Raw genomic sequence first — 20,523 nt, 5'->3', positions numbered from 1 at the left:
TATTACGTAACCTTTATATCTTTTATATGTAGTTATATTTCTAAGCTATCACAATTAAGTTAATCGATTTGTGCAAAAAGGTTTTACGGGTTTATCTCGGCCACCTTGTGGTCATGGTTGCTCTGCCCCGTGATATTTTTGTTCACGTACCCAACAATTTCCATCTCCTTAATACATCCAGATCTTCACCTCAGTGAGGCTAACTTCTATTCGCTGATAAAGACATAATTTTCTTCTTTTACAGGTGTTTTAACTGGAATTTTATGAGACACTTTTATAGTTGTGAATGACAGGAAGCTCATAATGAAAGAGAAATGGTTGGCATTTAAAACATCAACCAGGAATCACTTAGTCGTTACCAAAACTAGTTCTTGTATTTCCCATGACCGTCCTCCTGCAGGTTGCAGGTGTGAATACTTGAATGTTTGACGCTCATTGGGAACAACAGGTAGTGGCCGTTGTGAATAACTATAAAGAAATGATTTGTGCAATGAGGCAAACAGCGGAAAGAAGTTGAGTATGACCAGATGGCCGTGATTCAGCAGTAAAGTATGAGGTCGTTATTATTATAACCCTGATGAGCAGCCATGATATCTAATCGTGCTAATCGTGCTCCGAAGAAGCAGCCTTGGCCGATCGACCGTGACGGTGTTTTTTGCTTGACTTCTTCTTGTGAAGGAACATTTAGACGTTAGTCATGTATGGAGGGCCACGAGCGCCAAAATTAATTAAATAATACATTTTTAATGATTTAATATTGAATAGAAAATGTCTTAAATTAAATTCATTATTTACCAGTTTTATTAATTAATAACACATTGAATTAATTTTTTAATGATGTATTTCTTTAATTTGTTTTGGCACTCATGGCCCTCCACAGTGGTATGCATGTGCTGCTACTATGGAGGTCTAAACGTTTAAAGTGTTTTATTTTTTCGACATCAGGGCTTTACAGTTGATCTCTCACTCGCTCATTCGCCCATACAGCTGTGCAGCTGACATGCAAAGTGCTGTCTTACCAGTACCCTGGGAAATTTTGGCATGTGAAGCGGGACCCGAGATGGCCCGTGCAAACCATTAATAACAATAAGGGTCAAACTGTGCATAACAACAGAAGAATGACCACTTTACTGCCAAGTTCAACAAAGCATTTATGAAACAATAAATAATGGGTCACATGCTTTTATTAGCTGCATTCTTCGAAGACACTGATGAAGACGTAAGTTCCTCCTAGAAGTTCTTGCACAAGTTCACAGAAATTCAGCGTTGTGCTGCAGTTGCTCTGCAAAAACACACAGAGGCATTTTTACAACAGGGCCAGCTAGCCTATTAGCTGATTGATTCTAATTAGCTGTCTTCTCTGAAGACACACAGGCACACACACACATCGTGCATTATTAGCTGCTGGTTGAGAAGGGGGACCACCTGTTCCACTCCTGGACCTCGCTCTCAGATTAGCAGGGCTTTACTCGGTATCACTACAAACAGGATAACAGCCTGAGCCGAGCTGTTTGCTCTCTGCGGACTTTCTCGTGTTGTCATCAGTCGGTTTAGACTGCAGCCTTTTAGCTGACGCTTTTATCCGAACCGATAAGATGCCTTCGAATGAGCTGAGCGCAACAACAGGATAATCAGTTTAGGCTGATTTGATGTGTTTCGTGAAAGACTGGAAAGAAATGTTAAGTGGCGTTTGCTTTATTGAGGTTGTGCTTGGTGGCATATTGAATCTGCCGCATGTGTGTGTTTATATATTTTAGAATCTGGGAGAGCAGGAGGAAAACATCCATCAAAGGTCAAAGGAGGGGCTGCCATAAGATCGCCCCTATATAACAATTTTTAATCCATAGAGGATGAAACTCTGTTCCTCAGGCAGATCTGCAGCTGCACAAGAGGAATGAGCCAATGAGAAAAAGAAAGATCAGAGTCAAAGCAGCCTGACATTTTTCTCTGGAATCAGCAAAGACAATAAACTTCAGTCAAGTTCTTAGGAATGGGAGGGTTTAGGCACTTTGGCTGAAACCCAGAGTGGAGGAGAGATGTGTCTTGTAAACACAAAAGGCTGCAGCCTGTCACGTCATTACTTAGAAAGCTCTGCGGTTAGGTTTGCAGTAAGGTAATTTATATAATAATGGAGGGTTTTTAATACTACTTTACATAGAGTCAAATTAATATTTTGCTTCATCACCATTGTTGTTTGTGTAGATATTAATTTACTGGCCATGCTCAGATCATTACTTACCTCAGTGCTGTATAGAAACTCATTTTGTTCCCACTTAACAAATAAACATGGGCTGAATAGTCGGCTTTTTCCCCATGCATGCATGCCGTCGTACACCACTAGGACTCATTTAAACTAAGTGTTTTTTTCTAAGCTAATTTTGTATTGTTGATAAAGCTCGTGTGTTTGATATTATAATGAGCTTCAGGAGATTGCAAGCTAATGCTCTCCCAGCACCGGACCCAATCCCAGATAAATGGGAGAGTTGCATCAGGGAGGGCATCTGGCATAAAATCTGTGCCAAATCAAACAAGCAGATCCATCCACTGTGGCGAAGCCTTGGGAGCTAAGAAAGCAGCTGAAAGTTATTATAGTTAAAGTTTTTTTAGTGATACAACAGCAGGCTAATAGTTTATTTGGATTTTTTTTAAAGTAAATTATCGTCTGAAAATGTGTGCACAACATGTTCTAAATGGGAACACTTCCCCAATCATGTAATACAAGTCCTTCATGTACAAAGCTCCCTAATTGTATATGTGTTTGCCCCCGGTTGTAGATTAAACTACTGAAACCACAAAAATCAAATCAAATCAAATCAAAATTTATTTATATAGCACATATTAAAAACAACAGTGTTGACCATAGTGCTTCACAGTCAATAAAAACATGAGACAGTTAAAACAAACAATAGAAGAGGACAACAAACAATAGGTAACAACGCAACAAGCTAAAACAGCCAACTAGACAGAATCAAAAGCCAAAGTAAAAAAATAAGTTTCAAGACGTAATTTAAAAGACTGGATAGACTCGGCAGTGCGAATATGAACGGGGAGGTTATTCCAGAGTCTGGGTGCCACGGATGCAAAGGCCCGGTCGCCTCTCGACTTCATTCGAGTCCTAGGTTGTGCTAGGAGCCTATGGTTGGATGATCTAAGTGCCCTGTTGGGATTGTATGAATGGAGTAAATCAGAAAGATAACTGGGCGCTAAATTATTCAAAATATTAAAAGTGAACAAAGGAATTTTAAAATCTATACGATATTTAACAGGGAGCCAATGTAATTTGGCTAAAATTGGAGTTATGTGTTCATGAATTCTCGTACCTGTTAAAAGACGCGCAGCTGCATTTTGAATTAACTGGAGCCGGCAAAGAGAGGAGTGTTGGAGGCCCGAGTAGAGGGAGTTACAGTAGTCCAATCTGGATGTAATAAATGCGTGGATAAGCTTTTCAAGATCTTTTAAAGGAAGGAACGGCTTTGCTTTGGAAATCTGACGCAACTGGTAAAAGCTGTTTTTTACCACAGTGGACACCTGTTTCTCGAGTTTAAAAGAGCCATCCAGGAACACTCCGAGGTTTCTTACAGTGGACGAAAGATGGCTAGCGAGAGGGCCTAGGGCGTCAGCTAACTGGTCTAGCGGAGTGTGACTACCAAAGACTATGATTTCGGTCTTATTCTCGTTCAATGTAAGAAAATTATGTGATAACCAAATTTTTACTTCATGCAAACAGTTGAACAGAGGTTGCAAAGAAGCAGTCACATCGGATTTCAAAGGTAAATAAATCTGGATATCATCGGCATAACAGTGAAAGGAGATGTTATGTTTTCTAAAAATTAATCCCAACGGCAACATGTACAAAGAGAAAAGAGCAGGACCGAGCAAAAAAGTATAATTAGTTTCAGTTTCAGCCGCTTCATCTATTATGTGTTATCATTTTTAATAGATAAAGAGCTAGTGGTGTGTTATTATCACATATCGTATCAGATTTTTCCACAGGGACTTCATTAAACGCGAATCTGTGAGCTGTTCATGTATGTTCACCTCACCTTCGTGTGCGTTTGTGTGTGTACGTGTGTGTTGTAGCGTGAACCCTGTGCGGACAATGACGAGGCAGGCGGCGAGTCGTGTTATATAACAGCAATTAGTTCTGACAGCTGCACACCTGTAGCGCACAGCTGATTACTCCGAACTGCATGTTGGTGTGAATGTTCGTGTGCGTGTCATTGTGTGTGTGTGTGTGTGTGTGTGTGTGTGTGTGTGTGTGTGTGTGTGTGTGTGTGTGTGTGTGTGTCCAATCATCCTTCATCATGGCCTCTAATGTGGAGTAACCTGCTAGCAGGGCCCACACTAGCTGAATCATTTCAGTCTTACAATCCATGTTGCATACCGGGCTTGCACTAATGGTGAGTTAGCTGGAAAATGTCCATCCCAAAGTTCCCTCTGCACCGTTTCATCAAGAGTCAAAAAGATGAATAGAAATATATTCAGTAAAAGGCAACAAGTCAAGTCAGAGCAGGTAAAATAAACTCTATTGTACCTTAGGGGAAATTTGTCCTAGGATTATTGCCAAAGTATATTGAGTTAGATGTCATAAAAAAGAAGGAAGATCACAAGGACACCTGAGTATTAAACATCAAATCGTTGTTATACACGCAAGTAGAACTCAAAACTGGATTTTACTTCTAACTATACTTAAACCCAGTTGAACTTGGATACAAAGTGTTTTTGTGTGAACGTATGTTCCTGTAGGATGGGTGTAGCGAGTATGTGCTCTGAGCTGCAGCAGTTTAGGCAGTTCATGCCCTGCAGGGAGAAACTGGAGGATCCCAAAGTGCTGAGGTGTAGATTCACCGTCTAAGACAGAACATTGTGTCTGCGAGCTGCTGAGGACGGATTACCTGCAGATCGCACCGGCCTCACTCTGTCTGTCTGTTTGTCTCTCGCTCTGATTCAGGAAACCGAGTCCAGAATTAGGCTGTGAGGACTCATTGTGGCGGTTTAGGAACTTGGACTATTATAGTTTTATTGTCTTGTAAACTACATGATTAAGAGTTCTACTAGTGGCCTTTACAGGCTGCAGTTATTATTACATCATGTTGAATTAAATGAAGAACACGTGGATGATTTTTCCTTTTAGTTAATCCACGAGAGCCGGAAGCTACAGGAGACACCGTGGAGTCAATGAGGTTAAAGCTGCCTGCTGGGACACGCTGGATCTAAATTAAGAGCATAGCTTACACGTCCACATTAAATTATCGATATAAAAATGTGGAATGACACATTTTGAAAAGATTCACATTAATATGTTTGACACCAAGAGGAATCATTAGTATGCTCTGAATTTTTGAAATCTCACATTATGAAACATTTGTGTCACATTAAGCACTAAAGTGAGTTTATCAGAATATTCAAAGGATTTGAATCCTTCTTACATTTTAAGACTTTCCTGTATACCTCTCTGTTTTTTCTTTAGACCTTTCATAGTGCTGAATACTCAAAGAAAACATGTCCAAAGTTAGAAACAATCCCCATCATCATAATTATTATTATTGTTATTTTGTTCCTTGGCTCAGTATGTTGTCATAGACTGAAAGATATCGCTAATATGGGCATCCTGGCTGTGAGCACAGAAGCCCCGCCCACCTCTTGTTACAACCTTGATCTTGTGACAGCCAATTAGATTAAAGTAAACTACAACTGGGAAGATGAACTGAGGGGCCCAAAGGCCCAGTATAAGATGAATAAAGGTTATTTTAATTTGTGAGTTAGAGAAAGCTTTTTTGTTAGAGTCCAAGATTCAAAATATGGTGTTCTAAATTAGTATAATGTGTCCTCTTTATGAACGCGGTTGTCACCACAGATTGTCATCAAAACCATATCTGCAGCAGAAAGTTAATCAACATTAAACAAAGATGTTACACTGCTGTAACTGTGCAGTAGTTATCGAAGCCTGGAGTCTGCCTCCACAAACAAATTGCTTTAGTATAATCTGCATGTATGTGTATCATCAGGATGTATGTTCAAATGTTTGGGTCGTGATAATAAAATAAGAATAAAGGCTCACAAACACATATGTGATGCATTGATTCAGCTATCTTTGTGTTAGTAAATCTAATGTGCAGTATGTCAGCATACCAGTTTTGTTATGAGCATTGGAGTTTTTGCACTCTGAAACTCAAAACTGAGCCAGAGCACATAGAAAACTCTGGAATTGTTCATGCAGAAGGACATTTGAATCTAGTTGTTGCAGTACAGAAAAAGTCCTCCGGGGACCACGAACAGCTTCATGGGAATTTGGCCAGTAGCTGTCAAAACCTTAATTTGGACAAAAATGTGGAACAGATGGAGAGACGAACAGGCGAGCAGGAGAAATAAATATCATTCTACAAAGCAGCGGGCTTTGGCAGTCGCAAAAATGCAGCCCACCGGGCAGGTAATTGCATTCACCTGACTGTCCTGGCAAAGATGAAAAGCAACCTCTGCTTGTCATGAGAATCGAGTTTGAGAACTGTTGCTATAAAACAAGAGTGCACTGTGGGAATGACCCTCGCTGTCAGGTGGCTTGGCTGCAGTTAGGATGCATGATGGTTATAATAATAATTTCCACAAAAAAAAAGAAAAAGTTTAGTTCTTTTTTTTTTTCAGATGAAACAGTTACTTAACCTCGTGTTTTTGAAGCTTTGATGATTAAAGCAGGGCAGAGAAATATTATTACAGGCATGTAGATCCTGGAAGGCTGCATGTTAAAGCAGCCTGCAGTGTGTGTGTGTGTGTGTGTGTGTGCGTGTGTGTGTGTGTGTTGAATTGAGCAGCAGTGGAGTAGGAGGACAAGTGTAGAACAAAGTGCGTGTGAGCCTGTTGATAACAAATCAAGTCCAGATTGTGAAGTTCTCAGGCTGTTCAGGCCCATCTGCCAAAGCACGACACGAACGCTGCACACACACACACACACACACACACACACACACACACACACACACACACACACACACACACACACACACACTCACACACACACACAAACGTTTGCTTGGCTATCTCTGTGAGGACATTCAATTATTCCAACACCCCTTACCTTTGAGTTAACCATAACATCGCAGCACGTCCCCTTTACCCCATCATCATTCTAACAAAGCTTCCAAGGACCAAACCAACCAGATCTGTAGATGCTCACATCATCTAAAAATGTAACACTGATAAAATTCCCACTAGTAAAAACTGCATTTTATTGTTTTTATTTTGTTTTATTCAAATACTTCATTTGCTAAAGAGGTTAAAAAATGCATGACAAATTAGAAATGCAGAGTTGTCGTGACTCCAGATACCGAGTTTCATAAATAATTAGTGAAACGCGTGCATCCATTAAAACAGTGCGTTCTCACAACATCTCCAATTAAAACTTTATTGGCTCATAATGTCAACGAAATTGGATGGTAGCAGTGCAAAACAAACCAATTAAACCAGTGACAATGATGAAGAACACAAATGAGTGCTTTAAAGAAGTAGATAGAAAGAAATCAACATTTCAAACAGAAACTGGCTGTTTTTTGAGTAGGACTCCACCTATTGAAAGAAGTGCACCACCTGACTCTGAGGCCAGGTGGGGAATGCTGGGAATGATGTTCGCTGTTAGCTCTGGGTGAGGCTGCAGATACTCTGTGCGCGGACTCATTTCTGTTAATGCCATGGCCGTTTTTCAGATCAGTTCCTCATTCATTTTTTTGTTTGCGGAGATGTTTTTTCCACACTGACTCATCATCTGTTTGTGTCGTCATTCAAAGGAGCTGCGTATTGATTTTCACGTAATGGTTAAATTAATGTGTATTAGTAAGTAGCCTTTTTGCTCAATTATAGCAAAATAACAGGCACGATTATAATCATTATTTTCTAATTCTGTAATTGTTTAACACAATTAGAAGAAAAGGAGCACTGTTTTGTTAAGTGTAACTGTAAATAACCAAATACATGGTGCCTCAAAGCACTGCAAACACACACAAATACACTTTCTGTTCCTTTAAACGCTATTGAACTTTCACACACACTCAGTCACTCTGATGGATGCATTGGGGGCAGATTGGGGTTTACTAACTTTCCCAAAGACTTATCGACAAGACCAATCATAACGCCAACCTGCCGACTGGAAAACACCCGACTCTACCGTCTGTGCCAAAAAAATGAAGTAATAACGCATTATTGGGAAGTGATTTAGGAGAACAACAAGTGATCGCTTTATCTCAATTATCCTGTTTTAATAATCTGTGGAAGCCAAAATTGTGTGAAATTTAAATGAGAATAAATGCACATTCCTCAATCCCTAATATGTAACTGTGTCGCCTAATAACTGTGGCGCTCCATCCGGAGATGGACCCCAGAAAAGGAGGATGCTCTGAGGGACTGTTATGACAACACAGACTGGGATGTGCTCCTGAGCCCACATGGTGAGGACATAGAGGGGGCGACACACTGTCTTACAGACTACCTCAACTTTTGTGTGGACACGGTCGCCCCTGCTAAGACGGTACGGTGTTATCCTAATAACAAACCGTGGGTAACACAGGAAGTCAAAGCTGTCCTCAACATGAAGAAGAAGGCTTTCAGGAGCAAAGTGAAGGAGGAGATGAAGGCAGCACAGCGGGAGGTGAAACGCTGCCTGAGGGAAGCAAAGGACACCTACAGGAGGAAGGTGGAGCAGAAGTTGGAGAGGAACAATATGAGGGAGGTCTGGAATGGTGTGAAAACCATCACAGGCCACAACACCAAGAAAAGCACAGTGGGGGGGGGGGGACTGTGGAGAAGGCAAACGAACTTAACAACTTCTTCAACAGGTTTGACCAGCCCACAACCCCCCCACCCTCACCTTCACTACAGAGTCCAATCCCCACTCTCCTACCTCCCTCGCTTCCCCCCCTTCCTGACACCATGACACCCCCCTCCTCCAATCCCTCTCTCAGCAGCAAGACATCTCCCCCCCTCCCCTCCTCCCAAACATCTCCCAGTGTCACAGTGGATCAGGTCAGGAGACAACTGAGGAAGCTTCGCCCCAGAAGGGCAGCAGGCCCAGACAAGGTGTGTCCTAGGATGCTAAAGGCGTGTGCTGCTGAACTTGGGGAGCCGCTACAACGAGTCTTCAACCTCAGTCTGCGACTGGGGAGAGTGCCCGCCCTATGGAAGACATCCTGCATCGTCCCGGTCCCCAAAAAGAACCGGCCCAATGAGCTGAATGACTTCCGACCGGTGGCACTGACGTCACATCTTATGAAGACTCTAGAGCGGCTCTTCCTCAACCTCCTCCGACCACAGGTACAACATGCCCAGGACCCACTACAGTTTGCATACAAGGCGGGTGTCGGAGTGGAGGATGCCATCCTGTACCTCCTACACAGAGCCCACTCACACCTGGATGGGGGAAAAGGCACGGTCAGGATCCTGTTTCTTGACTTTTCCAGTGCCTTTAATACCATCCGGCCCTGTATGCTTCAGGAAAAACTGAACAGGATGGAGGTGGACCCCTGCCTGGTGGCTTGGATCTCCGACTACCTCACCGACAGACCACAGTACGTCAGGCTGAAGGACATCACGTCTGACACAGTGGTCAGCAGCACAGGAGCACCACAGGGAACTGTGCTGTCCCCTCTTCTCTTCACCCTGTACACCTCTGACTTCTGCTACAACTCTGAATTATGCCACATTCAGAAGTTTGCAGACGACACAGCCATCATGGGGTGTATCTGGGATGATCAGGAAGAGGAGTACAGAAGTCTGGTGAGGAACTTTGTCGCATGGAGTCACACAAACCACCTGCAACTCAACACCTCAAAGACTAAGGAACTGGTTGTGGACTTCGGGAGGTCTAGAGCAGGTCCACTGCCGGTTCAGATAGAGGGGGAGGAGGTGGAGGTGGTCAACAAGTACAAGTACCTCGGGCTGTGGGTGGACAATAAACTGGACTGGTCATGCAACACAGAGCACCTGTATAAAAAAGCCCAAAGCTGACTGTACTTCCTCAGGAGGCTGAGGTCTTTTAACATCTGCAGGAAGCTCCTGAGGATGTTTTACCAGTCGGTGGTTGCTGGAGTACTTTTCTATGCTGTGGTGTGCTGGGGGAGCAGCACAGCAAAGAAGGACTCATCCAGGCTGGAGAAACTGATCAGGAGGGCTAGCTCTGTGGTCGGCATGAAGCTGGACACTCTGGTGACAATGGCAGAGAAAAGGACATTAAAGAAACTGATGGACATTATGGACAATGCCAGGCATCCTCTGCACACGGCCATTAACAACCAGAAGAGTCTGTTCAGTGACAGGTTGCTTCTCCCAAAGACAAGAACTAACAGACTTAAAAACTCCTTTGTCCCACACGCCATCAGACTGTTTAACTCCTCCCTGGAGGGGAGAGGGAGGGGAAACAGGAGGACAAAGGAGGGGGGAACAACTAAGCTGTAGTGCCTCTTCACTTCACTGTGCAATAACTTTTGTGCAATACTTTTGTAAATAGTCAACAGTGCAATAGACTCAATACTTGAAATGTGCAATTCACTTGTATTTTTATTTTTATTCCTATTTATTCTATTTATCCCCTTCGTATATTTTATTTATATTGTCTCTGTATTTATATATATATATGTGTGTGTGTGTGTGTGTGTGTATTATATATATATATATATAATATTCTGTAACTCTGTAACTTCTGTCGGTGCTGTGCTTTTTGGAAATCGAATTTCCCAGAGGAACCCACCCGAGGGATTAATAAAGTTCTATCTAATCTAATCTAATCTAATCTAATAGAATATTATAAACAGAAAATGTTATAATTATAGATTTTATAGTATAAGTTGTGCCTGCCTGCTGGGGGGGAGGGCACGAAAACCATGCAGGCTCGTAAGCAGAGACTTTGCATAAAAAATGCAACAAGTGCACACGCACCCCAGGCAGCAATCTTTAAGAGTATAACAGGAACGAGCGCTGCGTTGCGGTGTCTCCAGCCATCCGTGTCCACGTCTGCATTAGAGGATAATCTAGGCGTTACTTTACAAACAAACAAGTTTGTGACACATTGTTCTTTCTTCGTACCTCTCAACAGAATCGTTTTCGTTTTCTCGCTGTTTGAATGTTGCATTTTATTGCGGTTATCGTGTTGTTTGAAGGCAGGGCGCTCCCCTAAAGTCTGTTTATAGAGGCAGGAGGTGTGTTTGAAATCTTTATAACTTACAAGCAAATTTTGAAGTGGTTTGTTTAGGTAGGAATTTTCTGATTGCCCATTTTAAAAATCTTGGAGACCAGTCTTCAGTTATTGATAATTCCGCAAAGAAGCAAATAGATAAAGAGATTTGACACAAGATGAAGAAATCTTTGTTGTTTCCTCCTTTGAGAGGTGAAACAATCTTTATCAGTTCTGGAGAATCTCCTAAAAAAAGAAAAGAAAAGAAAGGAAAACCAGATAGTGGGTGTCTGTGCGTTCTCATCAAAAACATCTGATAATGATGACAGCATCACTGAGCAGGCGCATGATAAAACTTTAACCAGTTTGATTCCAGTTCCAGCAGCCCTGATCACTGGGCCAAATGGGAACCCTGCATTGGAGGATGAAAACACACATTTAGAGGAAAAAAAACAGCGTGTGAAGCTCAGGCTGCCGCAGAGGAGAGGGCTCTTACACGCAGAGCTGCTGGGGGTGTATATTTAGAAACTGCTGGCTTTTTATACACATCTCCACAAAGACCCAGTTTGACCCAGAGAAGATGGCGAGTGATGAACCGCCATGCTCGCTTTCAGCAGATATTTATTTTTGTTAGCACACTGCGTGTAGGTATGTGTTAAAAATGCACATAAAAGTTTAATGATGTACTTTGATAGTAGATATCCTCCTTTGGTTTTGGTTTCTGACTACAGCTCAGAAGTATTTTCCTCCTCTTCCTGCAGCTTGCAGTTTGTTAGAATTTGGTTTTTGAGGTAATTCTTCTGGCCGAACGTGTGTGCTTCTTGTTGCATTGTTTCTTCCTTTGATAAAACAACAGTGCGTGACATTTAGGCTTTTATAGTGACTGCTCTCAGAGTGATTGGTGCTGACAGGCGAGGCCAGTTCAGATCATATCAGATTAAACCAAAAATTGGTTTCCGCACCTGTTTCGTCATCTGGACATGGAGGTTTACTTTGTCTACAATAAAGCTGGCCAGACTTTATTTTTCATTTCTTGGAAAAATGTCTGAGGAGTGTTTTTCTTCAGTGTTTGAGAGAATCACAGTGAATCATCAGATTGGCTGTGGAACTGAAAGTTACTGTGAAGGTTATGGTTTCGTTGATAATGAATGCACTTGCTGCAGAGAAGGCTTAAAATAGCTCCAATGTCCAAACATACTGTAGGAAATCAAATGAATCCCTCATATGCACTTTGAAACCGACCTTTTCTTTCCTTTTCCATTACCATGTAAGTTTTTTTTTCTTTATAGTTCATGCTTTGAACTATAAAGCTCTGCAGACATTTACCGGTTTGATAACTTCATAGCTAGTTTCTCATTTTATTGTTTTATTCCTTGTTTGTTATTCAAAAAACTCCCACCATGACAGTTTACATTTGACTTTCTCAGTTATTTACCGTTAAAGCCTCCACAGTCCACTGGTTAATGCACACCTGTATTTTTTACATATTTTAGTACTGGATTTGAACAAGGACACTCATTGACCTTAACCTATCTTATAGTACCGTTTTATTTCCCTAAATATAAAACCAGTATAACAGCTGCAGTAACAGATTATGAGGAAGTCATCTAAATAAATAAAACAGTGTTTTAGCACCACTGTATCCACTCTGTGACTGAATGAATGTGCACTGCAAATTTGTAGAAACATTGAATATTTAAAAGGTTTTCAACTCTTGTAACACTTAAGCATTTACACCATAATTATCAGTTATTTCATCACTTTCATTACATGTATGTGGACATTTTTGTAAAAGCCTGGCATACATGTGACCTCCAACTCTCTGTTAACAGTTTACTCTTGGAGTCAGATTTTTTTACCTTTACTTAACTTGGAAACAGAGATTCAGGATCTCTTTTCCTAAAGTGTCCTGAGCCAGAATAAGAGAGCTAGGAAGCTGATTGGTTGATGCTCCGAGCTGTTGGTCAGACTGTTTGACTATATAAGTTTCTTTACAAGAAAAAATATGTAAGAGGTTTGCAAAACTGCTGAGGTTCACCTTCAGTCTGTGTCGGTCATGCGTGCCAGTATCAGAAAGTCCACGCCACGTCTAATAATAATCATTAACATTTGATCTGTTTTGACTATAAAATGTAACCACTAAACTTTAGAATTGTTTATATCTTTAACAAAACATATTTAAATGATTTTGTTTTGTTTTTAAAAAGCTTTTTGCATTTAAAATGCAGATACAATACAGGCCCGTATAATCAGTTGTGTTTTGCTTATGACCTGGAAACTCTGGGATCAGACCTTTCAGCTTAGCCCGGAGGAGCAGCTCCACAGACACGTCCCTCAGCCAGTCTGCTGAGCTGTGATTGATCAGCTTATCTGCTGCTCACGTGACTCCTGCGTCACACTCTTCCCACAGAGAACCACAGGTTTCAATATCCTGAACGGTGTGATGTTTACTGGGTCAACATATAGTGCATGTAAGCGTGTGTGCATGGGTCTATGTGTGTGTTAAAAGCTTATAAACTGGTGTTCATAATCACATTTGTTAACGCTAAGGCAATCAGAGATGCCGGTCAGCCATTTGCTGATAACAGAGAGAAAACCAATAAATGTCTGCACTGCTGAGGAGGAAGTGTGACCGTGCTTCCTGAGTCTTTTTAATTCACTTTATTGTCTGTTCCATTATCTCTAATGCCACATGACATTTCCAACCATGCCCAGCTCCATGGAGCTCATGGAGAGCTTCCAGGAGCTTTTAGTAGTTACAGAGAAACGCGTAGAAACACACAAATAAATCTGCAACGTGATAACACATCCAAGCTCACACAGCCTGCAATTGTAGTGAGAACATAATTACAATGGGTGTATTCAGATGGTGGTGTATGCTCACTTGTGTGTGTGTGCGCCTTGAACATAATTATCACGTTTAAGGTTGCGGCAGTTATTCAGACATATAGGTGATTAGATTGTGAGCTAGTGTATGTTCATTTACGGGTTTGAGTGTGACATTGTATACATGTTGTGTTTCTTTAATAGGCTTGTGGGGAGTTTTATGAGTTTGCATATCTGTGTTTTCCATAGACTGTACGCAAAAGATGGAAATACCCATCATGACAGCTCACGTTTTTTTTGGAAACCTCAGTATTAACATTTTGCTCAGTGCCAGAAGAGCTGGAAGTGATAATATTTAAGACAGTGAAGTGCTAAGTTACCACCTAATGCTAGCAAGGTTGTTTAGCAAGCTGATTTTATAAACTATATGAGTGCAAATCAGAGGGTTTTTTTTCACCTATGTGCAAAAAAAGAAATAAAAAATCTAAGTCAGAGAACTACATAACAAAACAGCACATCATACATGATGAGAAATGCAATGGTCGTTGCAGATAGATAAATACAGCCCTTTAAAATGTACCGGTTTTCTTTTTCCTGTTGGGAATGGAGGGGGAGGGGCTATAGCATAATTCAGGCTCAGCAGACATCGTCAGAAGCTGTTTTGCTAGTTACTAGATTGTTATCGATGTCAACGGACTTTAGTATTGCAAAAAAACATATTGTCTGTTGATCCAAGGACACTAGACCTGTTACTTGCAATATGTTTTCTTTTTTCTACATGAACAAAATGCTAATAAAAAGATCTATTTTAAAAAAGTTCCAGAGAAATCAGAGAGTTTTTGTCACTCGTTCTGTTTATAGACAGAAAAGTATTTAAATCCAATTTTTCCAAGCTCAGTGTAAACGAGAGGTATAGCTACCATTACAAACTCCTGCGACCTGAATCAATCCAGAAGAGGAGGGATTCTCTGTCTGTCGGTCAAGGCAGCCGTGCCACTAATTTTAAGCCTGAACACATTTTAATTGGCTGTGTTTAAAAAAAATTCACCGTTATTATGAAGGAAGAATCTAGTCTTAGAGCCCAAAAAGGCCGTAAACATGTTTGTTTCCGCATCGATCACGGGAGTCACGGGGAATTAATTCGTTTTTAGATGCCTCAAGTGGCCACTAGAGGAACTTCACGTGCAATCACTTCCATTCTGCTTTCATTTCTCAACCCTCCAGTTTGCCAATCTTTGTGTTGGATTTTATTGGGTGTAAAACTGTTTACCTGTGTGTTGGTATATACTGCAGTTACATTACTACTCTGCGTGTTTGTGTGCATGCGTTATTATCATTTTTCATTTATAGTGTGTGTGTGTGTGTTGTTGTTTTACAAGACTGAACATGTGAGTCCATGCTTTTTCATATCTGATGTTTAAGTATGAGTGTGTGTGTGTTTGTATATGTCTTTAGACAATAGGAAAAATTTACTTGTTTATGTGTGCCTGTGTGTAGTCTGAATGCATACGTGTTTCAACGTGTATTTGTACCTGCATTACAGCTAAAAAACATCTTTTGAGTGTGTGTGCCCGCGCGCAATCACATGTGTCTCGATGTGAATCCATTTAGCAGTTCATGCTCAGCTGCGTGTGTGTTTCTGTGTGTGCGTACATAAGTGCCAGAGCCACAGAGTGGGTCGCTGTTTGCCTCGCTCATAGTGAGCATTGCCATGGCAACGGCACTAGCAGCGCAGTGTGAAGTGGAGGAAGAGCTTGCGATGCTCAGCGTGATGGAGAGCGATAGAGAGACTGGTTTCACAAGGACACACCATTGGCCGGGCTGGATGATGATGTCATGGATTTAATTGGTGGCTTAACTCATCCAGATGTGTCCTGTTTAACCTCTCAATTATGGTTACTTAACACATACAGAAAAACATTTGATTTCATTAATGTGCGTGTGTGTGTTTGTGGGTTTAAATGTAATTAGCACAGATAGATACTCGGTTCAGATTATCTAAGGAGTTAATGATCAGATCGAAACCCAGGAAGAGCAAAGCAGAGTCACAGAGACGGGGGGGGCGGGGGGAAGAGAGGTGTGTGTCATACTGAGCATGCTCTTTGTACTAACTTCCTGCTCTCTTCTTCCTGACAGAAAAAGAGCGTTCAGAGAAGCCGGTGCTCAACAAGAAGCAGAGGAGGGTGAACGGAGGAGACGCTCTGAATACAGCTCAAGAGAATCGGATGAAAACGGAGGAATTATTTCAACATTTGGACTGAGTCAGGCTCCCTGGATTCTTCTCTTATCTTTTTTTTTTGCCCTGTCTGTTTTTGTTGGAGAGCAATTGATTGAAACTGACATTAATCTTTTGAGAGTCACACTAAAGTCGGACCTTAACATCTGCCTAAAAGATGAAAGGCTGGAGGCTTTTTTCTCTTCGCGAGTGCTTTGACTGCCAAGTTTGAAAAGTACTGTGGGAATCTAAGTGGATTTTTTTTTTCACTTTTCATATTCTGTTGTGGTTATCTGTTATCTCAGTCTCTGTTTTGCTGATAAGGTTTTGTTTCCAATCAAACAAAAAAGAGGAGGGAGACTGTTTCTCAAGTTTCTCAGCCTCAAACCGGAGTAGCATTTGCATTCCAGTTTGGCTTCACAAGTGGACAAATCCACCCTTGTGTGTCTGATAGAGTGTGTGTTTGAGTAGTTCAGAGTCCCTCGGTACAAGGGGACAATAACCGACCCTGTCTGTCTCTTCGAGGAAAAATGGGATCAGAAAAGGACTCAGAGTCACCTCACTCCTCAGTTAGTGGCGTTCCCAACCCTAAGTGCCGTGCGCCAGGCAAGCGCCCGGGCCGCATCTCCTTCCACAGCCTCTTCCACGGTAAACGGAGCTCTCGGGGAACCAGGGCCCCCAAAGGAGGAGCGGCCACCCCTTTATCTCATCATCACCACACGCAACAACAGCTGCATCCTTCCGCCTTGAGTTCTGCAGCTGCTGCAGCTGCTGCTAACCCCACCACAACCACCACGGCCACAACCGCCACGACCCCCCAGGATGCAGCCTCCGGCACCCCCTCAAAGCCACTCTCCTCCAGCCAGCCGTCTCTGGGTGGAGGCGCTTCCTCCGGGGAGACCAATCTCCTGGAGTGTCCCCTGTGCCTGGTGCGTCAGCCTGCTGACCAGCTCCCCGAGCTGCTGGGCTGCAGCCACCGATCCTGCCTCTGCTGCCTGCGCCAGTACCTCCGCATTGAAATCACAGAGAGCCGAGTCCAGCTCAGCTGCCCCGAGTGTGCCGAGAGGCTGGCCCCGCGGCAGGTGGCCGACATCTTGGATGATGCGGCCCTGATGGAGAAGTATGAGGAATTCCTACTGAGGAGGTGCCTCGCTTCTGATCCGGATTGCCGATGGTGCCCGGCGCCCGACTGCGGGTAAGAGCCTGCAAATTGTGTTTTCAGCCCCGTCTCACTGATAAAATCTGCATTTTTGCTCTGATGCTGCTGCTTGGTTCCACTTCTGGGTGCTTTTGTTTGACTGTTCATGTGATATTATCACCAGTTTCCTGCCTCTTTCACTTCATGAGCTCTATGTTCTTGTCGTAGACGGAAAAAATATCAGAAAATTGGTGACATAGTTAAGTGGCCTATTTTCTCTCTTGAATAAGCAAAAACCCAAAATATTTGTACAGTCATAAAGAAGCAGGGATCTTTAAACTGGGAATCAAAAACCAACAAATTAACAACCACAGTTTTCACTTATTAGTAAGTGGTTACCATTAATGCTCTGTCCCTCAACTAATCGCTCAGTCATGGTATTTTTTCAGCTATATGTCATTGTGGGTCACTGTGCCATCCTTTATAGTAAAATGCACCACGTTCTCCTGCCAGGCAGTCAAATACTACTGTCCTACAGATATGCATGACTTGTTTTTTGCTGTCACTGTCTGCAGCCCACATATAACGGTCCCTTTTGACAGAATAAAGTCCACATTGTAAAACCGGAGGAGTGGCAATGACATAACACCCAACTTTGTCAACCCGGAGACCACAATTTGCATCTAGTTTGGGACTTTTTTCCACTTTGCACACAAGTATCGTTTGTACTCGCTGTACTGTTATGTTTAGGCACTAAAATCTACTTGGTTAGGATGAGAAGAAGCTGAGTTTTGCGTTCAAATGGATTTCTTAATGACATAATAGTGTTTTTAATGTTAGGAAATGGGAGTATGAGATGTAAAGCACTACTGTGATAACCCGGAGTGTGGCAGCACAGATGGCAAAGGATACCATGCGTATATCTCTGATACCAGTGGAAAGAAAAATGGGTTGGAAAACCAACATTTATAGCACTGAATGAATGAATGACTCTTCTAATGGTTAGACTGAGCAGTTACAGTAAGGTGAAATTCCGGCTTCAGTTTCAGCTTTGTTTCCGTCTTCCTGTTTATGTAATATTATCAAGTTATCTGATTGGGGGATTAAGGCGATTATACAAATCAAGCTTTAGAGCCCTGGTCCGTTTGTGGTAAAGTCTGTGCGGCCTTTGGGGGAATTCACATTGCGTAATTTATAAAAAACAAACAAAGTCAGAGTGAGAAAGAGAAACTAGACTACGAGGCTGTGAGTGAGACTCAAAGTGAAAATGTAGTGAAGCCAGAGGCACTTCAGTTTACTGGTGAAGGTGCTTGAGTAATGCCAGAAGTCATTTTATATCTGAAAGAGAATAAATTGAAGATCAGTTTCTCCAAAGCTGGAAGCATAACGAAACTTAGGGAGTTTCAAGTTAACGTCTGGTTTTGAATGAAGAAGTCATCAGATAAGCATACATAAATATTAGTACGTTAGCATCTCCAACGAAAGGATTTCCGCTATAATTACCGGCCAACAGCTGACGTGCGAGATTGCCCAGTCGGTTACTGTTAAACGTTATTTGCTCACTCTTTCTTCTGCAATTTCAGATAAAGGGTGTTACTTCAGATTTCACGTCAGTTTTCTGTCTGGGTTAAACTAAACAGGAACTGCTTTGAGCCGACCAGTTTGAGGGAGAAGGAAAGACGCAGAGCGAGGGCTCAAATTTCAAAGTAGAGGAGAAGCTGTAAGTGGGTCAGAGGCCTGAGAGGTGGCCCTGTGGTCAGAGGAGGGGAGCGTCAGATGGGTTTAGAGGTAGCGTCGTTGCTCTGGTTAGGTTTCTGGAACAAATGAGAGGCGTTTGTTTCATCATAGAAAGCAGGAGTGATTCATTGTGTTTGTGTTTGTGTGCGTGAGTGCGTGTCTGTGTATGTGGGAAGACAGAACGCAGATTTTCAGTGATATTCTTCTGCTTTGGTTTTGTATAGTAACACAGGTATTGTTACAGAGGGAAGCCAAAGCTATATAAATCTCTGATTATATGGGCCTTTATGTGCATTTGTTTCTCTTTGGTTTTTGTTTATTAGTTACTGATTTTTGTCCCAATAAATGAAGATTTGGCACAATCTAAAAACAAAATGCAGTATTTTCACTCTTGTATTCATTTCAGTAGCTTTAGAAAGTCTGTGGGCTGTGAAAGTACAGCTGTGCATGGGAGTCATGAGTCATTTATATAAAACGAGTTTATTCTTTTGAAGGCAGAAATATTACATTTGTAACGATGAGGCATCTCGTGCTACGATTAATACTTTTTTAATGTCCTTTTTTAGTTTGCAAATGCACATAATCTGTGTGTTTACGTGCATAAAGTTCAAGTATAGCATTGTTTCAAAGAGGTAAAATAATCAAGGATTAATGGCATATGTAAACTTCTTTTTCCAATTTTTTAAAAGTAGATTTTAAGCAGTTGCATGCACTTTCATCCAGACTTTGCAGCTTTTAGAGCAGTATGTGGTGGATTATATTATCAAGCACTTGTAGACTATTATAAATATATATATATTGTGCGTTCATCATGAAATCAGTCAGTTCACTGGCTGTTTCTTACATTTATATGTAATGTAATTGTATGTATTACAAAGCTGGGATAACATTTATCTTTAAAATCAATCTTTGTGGCGTTTAAAAGGATAATGAACTCATTTTCACCCTTTCTCTTCTCATTACGCTCTGTTTGCTTTACTTTTACAGTCAGGAATGACCTCATGACCATTACACACTGATGTTATTTACTTTAGTAAATCTATAGCTCATCTGTGCTGGTGCAGGAAGCAGATCCATGATTGCTGGCAGCCACACATTGTGCCTTTCAACTCAACATGATTTTACTTTTGCCCAGACAGGAAGTTATTAGAATATGAGATAAAAACCTGTGAGGACCATAAATGCAGAATAACACATTTTAACTCAAACTTGGGGAACTTTATAAAAGCTAAGAAAGCAGAAAACGTGTATGAATCACCCTCTGATTATAATAAATATTCAAGGAAAGTTTTATCAGCCAAATGAAACACCGCTGCTTTGTGGGGAATTAATTGCTTTATAATTATATCGTGTCACAGCTCTGCTGTCACATCTTCACCACTTCAGGTTTTCAAAGCACCTTGTTTGCTCAACTCTGAGCCTGAATCCATGAGTGGGATGGTTTTACTCTCTATG

The 20,523-nt window shown here is 41.6% G+C and overlaps 1 protein-coding gene across 1 annotated transcript in view; it reads left to right on the top strand.

The window, feature by feature from the left end:
- Positions 1–20,523, top strand: part of rnf19b (ring finger protein 19B) — a 44,659-nt gene that overhangs the window by 7,677 nt on the left and 16,459 nt on the right. The window contains exon 2 of the mRNA XM_085345728.1: positions 16,115–17,388. Coding sequence (XP_085201854.1) covers positions 16,724–17,388 — 665 coding nt within the window. The 5' untranslated portion in view covers positions 16,115–16,723. The remainder of the gene's footprint in view (positions 1–16,114; positions 17,389–20,523) is intronic.

This window comes from Diplotaxodon limnothrissa, linkage group LG22 (assembly GCF_057381915.1).
Source record: "Diplotaxodon limnothrissa isolate DT_005_m linkage group LG22, D_limnothrissa_male_GT1.1, whole genome shotgun sequence".
In the NCBI taxonomy this organism is placed as follows: Eukaryota; Metazoa; Chordata; class Actinopteri; order Cichliformes; family Cichlidae; genus Diplotaxodon; species Diplotaxodon limnothrissa.
The sequence above is the reverse complement of the archived record's forward strand: the minus strand, read 5'-3'. Positions and strand labels throughout refer to the sequence as shown.